At 36.2% G+C, this 12,137-nt stretch overlaps 1 protein-coding gene across 1 annotated transcript; it reads left to right on the top strand.

Annotated features, from left to right (window-relative positions):
- Positions 1 to 2,060: 2,060 nt before the first annotated feature.
- Positions 2,061 to 5,246, top strand: LOC131616176 (septin and tuftelin-interacting protein 1 homolog 1). Its single transcript, XM_058887439.1, has 2 exons — positions 2,061 to 2,222; positions 2,346 to 5,246. Exon 2 carries the CDS (start codon positions 2,371 to 2,373, stop codon positions 4,984 to 4,986), a length of 2,616 nt encoding a protein of 871 aa, XP_058743422.1. The 5' UTR covers positions 2,061 to 2,222; positions 2,346 to 2,370; the 3' UTR covers positions 4,987 to 5,246.
- The last annotated feature ends 6,891 nt before the right edge of the window (positions 5,247 to 12,137 follow it).

Raw genomic sequence — 12,137 nt, forward strand, 5'->3', positions numbered from 1 at the left:
AATCATATCTAATAAATAGGAAAAAATTATTTTAAATAACGTTTGAATAAAGTCTAATTATATTTTATTTTAAAAAAATCATGAAAACGGCGTCGTTTTGTGCGAAAAAAAAAGAAAGCATGCATTTGAACCACCGGTTTTCTAAAATTGCCAATTTCATCGGTTTTTTCCGATTTTGACCGGTTCTCACCGGTTCAATAACATATCTGGTCCAACAATCAGACCAGACCGGTGACCCCTCCGATTCCCGGTCCGATTTTTAAAACATTGCTTACATATCAATCTTTATACTCAATTTTGTATCAATATATTTCTATGCGAAGGACGGTAATATATTTAAAAAAATTTAAACCATCCTATTTTATAAAAAATTTAAACCATCCTATTTTATAAAGAGTTAGTGTTAATTTAGAATTTGGGTTGTTCTTTCTTTTTCTAATTAAATAGTTGGTTGATTGTCCAAAAAAAAATACAAAAGAAAGAGAATAATTTTAGAATTATCTTTAAAGAGGGCGATGTATTTAATATAGGGACAACACATCTAATAAATGGGTGATTGATCTAGTAAATAGGCAACCACGAGAGTTTAGTAGCGAGACAAAGCGTCATCTTTCTCATTTGTCGCCTCTCATGCGTCCATACTAATATACCAATACACAGTCTCTCAAGTACGAGGACTTAAAAATTGTGGAGTGATTTAGTTATGTCTTTCTCATCCAAAGGGAGTCCCTCAAGTATGAGGCGACTCCCTTATGCAAAGGCTAGTCCCTCACGCGTAAAGAGAATTTTGTATACGGGCGACTCTAGCATACGTCCCCAAGTTTCACCGAGGTGATGTCAGCTAGTGAAACCCAAACGATTGTTGGGAGAGAAAAAGGGTGTGAGACATTTAATGCTAACAATGATGATTTATCTTTGAAATGTCAAATAAGCCTCACTCTTTCACACATGTCAACAATGTGCAGAGCGCTTTCATGTCTAATGGAAAACCTATGAGGCCCTTCATTACCCATAGTTTCCCGCCTTTATTAAAGAGAACCACCCTTAAAGCTATATTCTTTTCACATACATTTATGCTGAAGCCTTCGAAACATCACTACAAGATATACCTTTTCTGACATGTTATTACCCCAGTTATTCAATCAACTGAAGTAATAGGTGATATTTAAACGCTTGTTTTTTTAATAAAAGACTTTTCACCAGGTCCTTAATAACAACTGTGGTGAGAAGTAGGAAGGCGTCACTTTTCACCACAGTTGGAAATCCAATTGTGGTGAAAAGTGGCATCTGGTCATGGGTTAAAATCTCAACACCAACATTTTTGGTTTTTTATTTATTTTTAAGCCACTTTTCACTACGGTTGGAATTCCAACCGTGGTAAAAAGACGCGTATGGTCACGTGTTCGAATACGAACACCAACACCAATATTTTTTTTAAGCAACTTTTCACCACAGTTAGAATTACACTCGTGGTGAAAAATGACGCCATCTTATTTTTTTTAAAGATATATAACGCTTTTAGTTTATTCACTTTTCGCTATAGACGTATTTAGACAAACTTCATCTTCTTCCTCTAAACTTCTTCTATTTAGGAAACATTATTTCTCCACTAAACCAAACTTGAAACGTCATTTCTTCCACAAATGAAAACTCAAAAACATTTCTTTCATTAACGAGTTTCGAAACTCCATCACCTATTCTCTAAATTGAACAAGACATGGAAAGCATAGGTTCAACTTAGCAACATTAGTTTATGTTGTTGTGTTAGGTAAAATGTTATTGTTTAACAATTTTATTTTTACTAATTTTGTCTTTGGTGTTATCTAAAAATCGACTATTAAATAAAAGAGAGTATAAAAAAAATAGGGATTGAACTTAGGCGCGTATCTGGGCTAGCTGACCATGAAACCGCCCCCCGTTCATATCACTAGTTGTGATATCTTAATATGATGCCTTGATAAGCTTGTCTTCTTCTCTAGCATATTTCTTTTCAAATTGAGAATGTAGTATACATATAAAGGTACCAAATTAAAAAAGCGTGAGACACAAACAAAAAAAATTGAAATATTAATAGAATTAAGCAAAACGACGCCGTTTATCTAAGCCCTATTACCGGATTGCATCATTCGCATCGCACCCATCAAAATCTCTTCACAGAACAAACAAGAAATCCCGCCGCCGCACCGTCCGCCGTCACCCACCTCCTCTTCGTTCTTTCTCAGGTAACTTTCCCTACTCCATCTACACTCTCAACCTTCATTCTCTGTCAATTTGTTCACAATATAAACCCTCCACTTACAAATTTCCCTTTTTCAAACCCTAACAATTTGTTCTTTTCATTATAGGTTTATTCTTCGAGTCGTTTTTAAGATGGATGAAGATCAAGAGATGGAGAAATTCGGAATGGAGAATGATTTTGAAGGTGGTAGATGGGAAGGTGGTGAGTTTTACTACCGAAAGCGTAAAGAGAAACGAACTCAAACCAAAGAGGATGTTCTATATGGAGTTTTTGCTGATTCTGAGGATGATGATGATGATGATTATTCTAGTAGAAAGCGAAGGAAAGACCGCGATTTCTCTAAGAAACAGGACCTCACTAAGCCGGTGAATTTTGTTTCTACTGGAACTTTGCCTAATCAGGATAAGATTGATGAAAATCTGAAAGAGAATGATGAGAAGGATAGTTATAATGGTGAAGATAGGTCTGGGTTAGGGTTAGGTTTTGGGGCTGCTAGTACATCTGGGTCTGGTTTAGGTTTTAATTCCGGTCGTGGTGCTGCGAATGGTTTTGATAGAAATGGTTCTGATGAGAATGAGAATGATAATGGTGATGATAAATTTTTGCCTACTGAGTTTGGGAAGAAGATTAAGGAGGGGGCGATGAGGAGGGAGAAGGAGAGATTGGAGAAGAAGAAGAAGGTGCAGAAGCAGGGGCTGGGTTTAGGTCATGAGGGATCGGTGGATGTTGGGAAATTTGAGAGTCATACGAAAGGAATCGGAATGAAGCTGCTGGAGAAGATGGGTTATAAAGGGGGCGGTCTTGGGAAGAATGAGCAGGGTATTTTAAATCCTATTGAGGCGAAATTGAGGGCTAAGAATTCTGGTCTTGGATTTAATGAATCGAAGGAGACTAAAACACCGTTGCCTACATTGCAGACGGAAAAGACTGTGCAGGGAGGAGCCGTGCAGCCTACAGTTGGAAGAACGAAAGAACGGTCCTGGTTAAAGCAGAAGAAGAAAAAGAAAGAAGAGGAAGAGTATGTAACTGCTGAGGAGTTGTTGGCGAGCAAGCAAGAAGAAGATTCAGAGGTTGTTCAAAAGATTTATGATATGAGGGGGCCACAGGTACGGGTGTATACAAACTTGTCTGATTTGAATGCTGAGGAGAAAGCAAAGGAAAAGGATGTCCCGATGCCTGAACTTCAGCATAACATAGCACTGATAGTTCGGTTGGCTGAGGCTGACATCCAAGAGATTGATAGAGATTTGAGGAAAGAGAGGGATATAGCACTTAGTTTGAAAAAAGAAAAAGAAAATTTGGAAGCTGAGGCAGCAGTTCAAAAGAAACAGCTAAATAATTCTGAGAAAATAATGAGTGTGCTAGACCGAGTCGGAGAAGAGAACACCTTAGGAACATTAACGTTGGATTCCCTTGCTCAATGCTTTAGGGACATGCTCAAAAGATATCCTGAGGACTATAAGTTGTATAACTTGTCATGCATTGCATGCTCATATGCTCTACCTTTGTTTATCAGAGTGTTCCAAGGATGGGACCCTCTTCGAAACCCATCACATGGTTTGGAGTTGGTATCACAGTGGAAGACATTGCTTCAAGGAGATGATTGTTTTGATATATGGGAAACGTCATCACCTTATATTCACTTGGCTTCGGAGGTTGTATTGCCAGCTGTTAGAATATCTGGTATCAATACCTGGCATGCACGGGATCCTGAGCCAATGCTACGGTTTCTGGAGTCATGGGAAAAATTGCTACCTTCTTCAGTTCTTGCTACTATATTAGACAACATAGTCATGCCGAAACTATTGAGTGCAGTAAGTACATGGGAACCACATCTTGAGACCATTCCTATCCACACATGGGTTCATCCGTGGCTGCCTCTGCTAGGGCATAAGCTGGAGGGTATCTACCAGACAATTCGTTTCAAATTGAGTACTGTTCTTGGTGCATGGCACCCTAGTGATGGTTCTGCATATGCTATATTGTCCCCTTGGAAGACTGTATTTGATTTTGATAGTTGGCAACAACTTATGCACCGTTTTATTGTACCAAAGCTGAAGGCTGTCTTGCAAGATGAATTCCAAGTGAACCCGGCAAGTCAGAATCTCGATCAATTTTATTGGGTAATGAATTGGGCTTCGGCCATTCCAATTCATATGATGGTTGACACGATGGAGACCTTCTTTGCCAAGTGGCTTGCGGTTTTGGGTCATTGGTTGCGCGCAAATCCTAACTTTGATGAAGTTACAAAATGGTATTTGGGCTGGAAAGAACTTATTCCAAAAGAACTCTTGGCTAATGAAAGTATTCGATACAAGCTCAATTGCGGTCTTGATATGATGAACCAGGCTGTTGAAGGTACGCAAGTGGTGCAACCTGGTCTGAAGGAGAAGATAAGCTATATTAGGGTAAGTGAGCAGAGGAAATTTGAGACTCAGCAGAAAGCAGCTGCCTTTGCTCAACAACAGGCTGCTGCAAGCTTGGGCGCTGCTGTCAATTCAGATGGTGTGAATGAAATGAGTGTGAAGGAACTCATTGAGGCCTATGCTCGGGATCATGGTTTACTCTTCAAACTTAAACCTGGTAGAATGCACAACGGTCATCAAATATATGGGTTTGGCAATGTCAGCATAATAATTGACTCTCTAAATCAAAAGGTCTACGCCCAAAATGAGGAAACATGGTCTTTAGAAACTCTTGAGCGATTGCTAGAGTTACATAATAAATCCCTCACTAAAAGACGCTGAGTTCTGAGTTGGCTATATGAAGTAACATCTCAGTTCTCAGGTACTCTATTTCTTTAGGGTTTGTGTATGAATTATTTTGTCTTAATTTGTTGGCTAAGGATATTGTAGTTTTCTTATGTGTTGTTTCAATATCCAAAATGTTATGAAATTATAGACAGATAATACAGGCAAAACGAAGTCATGCTTTCTCATAATGTTTACTGATGTTTTGAATTTGAATATATTTATAGATTGAGGGAATGAACATAGACAATGTCTAATGAATAGTTGGTTCTCTGCGTACGATGAGATCTGTTTCATTGAGTGTCATTTGATTCATTGGAGCAAGTTTAAATATGATTTTCTTTACAAGCTTCTAAAGAGTAAAAACCATGTCTATACAGAATTTAGACACCCATCTTAGCTTACAGTGCTGCAGTCCCAAATCTTATTTATAGTGTATTTCAGTCCAACTAAATTATTTTTATTGTTTATTTTATTTTTCGTTGCATAACTGGTTCTGGATTTGAGCATTTGTAGTAGTTACCATTTTTCTTGTTTAAGCATCTGCAGTACAGCAGTAGTCTTGTTTCTGAATGGCAGTATCCGCATTTTTGCATATATGATGTGAAAATATCTCCACTTGTGTTCCAAAATATAATTGATGCAAGATCAAGTGGCTTTTGGTAATGGACATCTATTTGGTATTTGTGGCTTTTGGTAATGGACTGACTGTATCTGGTATTTGTGGCTTTTGGTAACGGACCTCTATCTGGTAGTTTGTTGTTTTTTTTTGGTCTCATATTGGTACATGAAAGTCATTTTGATCCTATGCACTAATTTCTAGGAGAAAATTCTATTAACTTGTTCAATTACCATGATTTGAAGGCCTCAGGTGACTGAAACAAGAGACATGATTTTTTATATTACTTTAGTCTCTCTTCTTGTAACATCCATTAGCTACTTGTATTCTATTTATTATCAAAATAATGGAAGTATCATACCGATGTACCTAGTTAAAAAGTGCTTAATTGCAAAATAAATCTTAATTATTATTTCTGATAACTTCTACCGAGATAACAGAGTGTGTTAATGTTTGAAGATTTAGTCTAGGGTGGTTGCTGATGAAAATTCTGCAAGAGTGTTGAATGGTGCCGACGACTTGTTTTCATTATATGGTCCATTTTGTTTCAAGGGAAACCATTCGTGTTATAATCATTGCAGCTCGCAGGAAGCTCAAGGAAACCATATTGAGAAATAATTACTCAAATGCAAACACTGACATGATGAATTTTGTGAAAATTTTGCTATACAATTTAATTCATGAGGCGTTCCTTTGAGTTTGGCTATGTAAGCTACTACATACTATAAATATTTAACTCATTGTTCATGTCAGTTTTTGCAAATTGATTTCACCAACAAAAGCGACGATGAAACTTCTCCAACTCTTTCTCCAGAGGCGGCGACTCTTCTCCGGCGTCTGTGCACAATCCTTTCACGCATCTTCTCCATTTCAAAATCGCAGCTAACATAATCTCACTTTCTCTTATGCTTCATCTCCTCCTTCATTCCTTTGAGATTTATCTTTCTGAATTTGCATGTTCATTGCTGCTCATTTTGGATCGTGTTAGAATCTAACACTGAAATTGTGAATTCTTCCCTGGATGAAGTTCAGTTCACATATTAAATTAACAGTCTAGTATTTTTCAGGTCTTGTGTTTACCAGTGTTCTCTCTGTACTTGTGTTTTGTATCATGAAGAATTTTTAGCTGTAAAAATGCTTTGTTTATGACTTGTGAAATATATGGTGATTGACAATCTGACGAACTTTTATGTCCTATACTTTGTTTCTAGAAATTAAGGTGCTTCTTTAGGTTCCCTTGCACTCTACCTTTTCTGAAAGTTACTTGATTCCACAAACAGATAGAGTATGGTATTCATACATAGAAATAGAAATAAACCTATAGTCAAGTTAGTATTGTTATTACAATCAATATAAGTAAACCCCTGGACCATGGTGGTACAATCTTTCAGCTGACCATACTAAATTCCACCTAATGTCTTGCTAGAATAGTGGATGTTTCTATCTACCCTTCGTTTCCTTGTTTCTTTAATTTTATTTCTCTATCTATATTCAATATGTGGCTCAGATTTCATGGGAGAAAAAATGGGAGAGAATCTCCTCCCTATAGTTACACCCAATTTCCTTCAATTTTATATTATTCAAGAAACATCCGATTCCAAAATTCATGCGAGGTTAGCATCTGTTTAAGCTAAGTTCATTCTTGGGTTCTAAATGATATAATACATTTTTACTGTATGCAATTATCGTTAAATTTAAGTTAATTTTTTAGGTTAATTACAACAACTATTTATTTAAGCTAATTACAGCAATTATTTAGGTTAATTAAGGCAATTATCAAGTCTTATTCTATTAAATGGGGTTGACAATTATTTAAGACAATTATGAACAAAATATTTGATGGACTCTAAAATTTTGAAAATAATAAATATTTAGTGAAAATGTTTATATAAATTAAAGGAAGTACGTTTATTCACATGAAAGAAAGAAGTAAAAAAAAAAAATTATAAATTAAATGACAACATATTTTTATGAAGTACAACGTTCTTTCTGAAAGTCGTGAATGAATATTTTGGTGCAAAAGTCAAAATCTATAAAAAATTATAAATCAAATTTAATTTGAAAGATATTTTGTGGTGCAAAAGTCAAAATCTACGATGAATTATAAATCTAATTTAAATAGTTAAATATGTTTGTATGTTTGTTTGTTCATATTAAGATCTAAAACATTGATTTGAGGTTAGGCTTATAAATATTAGTATTATTTGATTTTGTTGATGATGAAGAAGGAACCTTTGACTTTCATGTCACGTAGCCTGTATTATGTATATGCTCTTAAGCTTGTACCATTAAAAAATGTAACCGAGGTTGAGTACATTAGTAGGATATACAAATATTAAAAAAAAAAAAAAGCTAACTAACCGCTCCCATTTATATAACTCAACTAATAAATATCATTCGATTTATCCTTCCCACTCAAATTCAAATCAAATTGATTTATTACATCTTTATGTACATCTACCATTTTAAATAGTTTATTCTTAATAAATATTTCCTTCTATTATTTGTAATAAAAACAAAGCAAAAACAAAACAAAGTTTGTATATCATCCTTTGTAAATTGAATCAAACAAATGAGTTTTTTTTCATCTATGTTTAAAAATAAAGACTATCATGCGGAGTTTCAATACATACTAGATTATAAAATAACAAAGGAAAACCTGTCAAAAATAAATAATAATAATAATAATAATAATAATAATAATAATAATAATAATAATAATAATAATAATAATAATAATAATAATAATAATAATAATCAACCGAGTAGTTTGATGTCTCCGAAATTCTAATCAATGACGACAATTTTTGTGATATCATCTTTTAGATTTATTTGAAAAGATGGGTCTTGAGAGCAGAAGTTTATGACCATATGAAGGCTCGGACTTACATGCATTCAACAAGACGACCACCCCTCTATGGAGATATGTGGAATAGATGATGTCAGTATGCAAAAGAAAAGACATTAGACCAGTCTACTCACAATTCTTCGTCGTCCCTTATAGAATTGTCTACAATTGCAATATGGCATGACCCTTTGCAGCCGCGCTGGATATTGTGGGCTCACGGATCCACCTCAAGCTTAAGCACCATAATCTTCAAGGGGAATCGACCGTCATCAATGCCAATCTTGAAGGGGCAAAAAGAAACCATCAAGCACTCCAACGAGATCGAGGCGAAGGCACAGCCATGACAATCAACGTGGTATCCCTAACTGGTCAGCTCAGAAGCATGAACATCAATGCCCTAAAACGTGGTTGAGCAATACGAAAGCATACAGAAAAACTAAGAGGCGGCTAGTCCGCTTGCATATGTCTTATTTCCCTGTTGTATTAAATAATATGTCTATATAATCATCCTCCTTGTATACGAGAACACTTTTCAATTGTGAATGAATGAAATACTGCAAAATTTGAAAATATTGCTCAACAACATTGAGTCAGGTGTACGACCGATAGGATCAAGGCCAGACATAAATTATTTAGGGGTGTTGTCGCAAACGCCTCGCATGTGTGACTACATCAATCAATTCCCCACCAAAAGTTAGGGGTGATGTGACAAATTCCTCGCACGGTCGACTACAAAAATCAATTCCACACTGAAAATCAAGGATGTTGTAGTAAACACCTCATGCATGCGATCACACCAATTAATTCCCATTGAAAGTCAGAGGTGTTATCGTAAATATCTCGTGTGTGCGACCACAACAATCAATTCCCCTCAAGCAATAGTGACATATTCCCATCTAGCAGCTATCCACTTCAGAGGCCATAATGGATTAGCCACACGTCAACCTCTGACTAGGTTTTCACTTGGAAGGGGAAAGGGATCCAAAATTGGTCGAGAAGGACCCGGAGATGTCCAACAAAATTCGAGGGAAAACCTCGTAAGTTCTCATGGGGATCCAGAGTTCTGCACTCAGGGTTACATAAATGTACCTCAGACAGGTAACGAAAAGCCTTATTAAAGATATATATACGCATATATTCTTCCATTACAAAGTACTTTGCATACAGCCGATAGGGATACTCTAGCAAGGAGACAATCTCCCCATCTTTAACCATTTGATAAGGCCGAACCATCTCCCTCAAGATAAAAAATGATGGTGAAAGTGTTATCCACCTGTTGCAAGGTATTTTCAAAATACTGCGAAATTGCCCCAAGACTTGAGGTCGTACAATCATCCAAACGCTAAGTCAGAGAGGCATTCTCAAGGTGCAAATACTCTAATACCATCTGAGCCTCCGAAAGCATGCTTGAGAAGATGATATATTGCCCCAAGAAGAAACTAGATCTTGGTTCTTCCTCACCATGGTCCTTACTAGATGAGTCACCTAGCCGACTAGAACCAAAGAGATTAAGGGGGAGAAAAACGTCCTTTATCCTAGTAAGAGAGGTAGAAACTATTTGTATTTATTGTAGGTACTTATCCTGTTGAAGCATCATATTGTCAACACTTTCTTCCAGCCGATGTTTTTTCTCGTGTTACTGTTTAGACCAAAGATTGCCTTAAGACCGGCTTCCCCGAGGGACAAAGTAGCATAGGCATATCAAGTTTACTAAGCTAGAGTTGTCAATTATTCCTCTAGGAAACGCCCAGACAAATCAACCTGATATGAGAAATCCTCATCCTCAGAAGAAGCCCGAAGTTCTCTGGAGAAGCGAGGGCCCGGCCCCGAAGCACTATATTGCCCGTGAAGAGTAGCCAAAGTAGCAACACTTACAGAAGGCTCCAAAACATAAGGGTCTAATTCAATTTCTGATGGCTAGATGCCCTACCTCAAGAGCTAGAGCTTTACTTTATCCATCATCAAATATGCACACAATAATTACCGAAGCAAACACATTATGAATAAGAAAAACTAAAGACAAAAGAAGCCAAATACTTCCAAAACTTACCAAAAAAAACCTCCCCTTTTCCATGGCACATACCTTAATCAACAATTTGGTGTCAATGAGGCGTGTTAGACGTTTTCGATATGCCTCATATTGGGGAGTGCCACCCCATAGATAACCTAGGTCATAATTGAAAATCATCAGCCATTTCTTTGGTACACATCTTCTGTAGAAAGGTCTTCCTCTTTGTATACGTAAATCCCGTTTCCCATGAGAAAATGACTTCTAGTCCAATATTTCGGGAACCGCTCACCATATTTAACCTTCACTCCATTCTCTACAATGCAAACCGTTGCGTGGGCCTCTAGAGGATATGAGTAACCAAAAAATGTCAATATTTATAAAAGGGACTTATATCAGTCCCAACAAATGTCCCACACAACGAGTCTGACATTAAATATGGAAGAATAAATGCTGAAAATCCTCAAACCAACAAGGGACCATCTATCAGAATTAAGAAAGTTCTCACGATTGAAAATATCATAGGAAATATGAATGAAGGAGTCACCACCAGATCCATAGATACGATTTCCAACTCATGTTTCATTTCCAAGATAGAACCTAAAAATATCAAGGAAGCCTTGACGGATGAATTCTGGATAAATGCTATGAAATAGGAATTGAGTCAATACAAAAGAAACAAAGTTTGGGAATTAGTTCCAAGACATGAATATGTAAATGTCATTGGTACCAAATGGATTTACAAGAATAAATCTGATGAAAGTGGTAATGTAACAAGGAACAAGGCTCGTTTAGTGGCTTAAGGGTACACACATAAATAAAAGGAGTACATTTTGATAAGACATTTGCTATAGTTGCTTTCCTTGAGTCTAATAGATTGTTTTTAGGAATTTCCTGCATATTTAAATTCAAACTATACCAAATGGATGATATAAGTGCATTCTTGAATGACTATCTTAATGAAGAAGTCTACATAGAAAAGCTTTTTATGGATTAAAGCAAGCTCCAATAGCTTGGTATGAGATATTAATTGAGTTCCTGATCAACAATGGATACAATAGACGTGGAATAGATAAAACCTTATTTTGTGAAGATTGATAGAGGAAAACTCATGATAGCCCATGTTTATGTTGATGATATTGTCTTTGGTGGAATATTAGACAAGGTGTTGGAACATTTTGTTTATCTAGTGCAATATTAATTTGAGATGAGTTTTGTAGGAGAACTCACCTACTTTCTTGGTCTTCAAGTAAAGTAAATGGTAGACATCATATCAAAGTAAGTATGCAAAGAGTATTTTGAAGAAGCTAGGGATTGAAAAGGCAAGTCACAAGAGAACTCTTGCTATAACACATGTGAAATTAACCAAAGATGATAATGATGTTGATTAAAGTTTATACAGAAGCATGATTGGCAGTCTACTATATCTCACAACAAGTAAACCTAACATCACATTTTGTGTAGGCCTTTGTGCTAGATACCAAGATAAAACTAAGGCCAATCATCTTAATCAAGTGAAGATAATCATGAATTGTATAAAAGGGACTTCTAAATATGGGTATTCTCTATTCTCATGATACTAACTCAATACTAATAGGGTATTGTGATGCTGATTGGGCTGGGAGTGCTGGTGATAGAAAAAGCACATATGGTGGATGTTTTTTCTTGGTAAC

This window comes from Vicia villosa, linkage group LG7 (assembly GCF_029867415.1).
Source record: "Vicia villosa cultivar HV-30 ecotype Madison, WI linkage group LG7, Vvil1.0, whole genome shotgun sequence".
NCBI classification, from domain to species: domain Eukaryota; kingdom Viridiplantae; phylum Streptophyta; class Magnoliopsida; order Fabales; family Fabaceae; genus Vicia; species Vicia villosa.

Coding starts and splice junctions, on each gene's coding strand:
- LOC131616176 (XM_058887439.1), top strand. CDS start 2,371: ATGGATGAAGATCAAGAGATGGAGAAATTCGGAATGGAGAATGATTTT.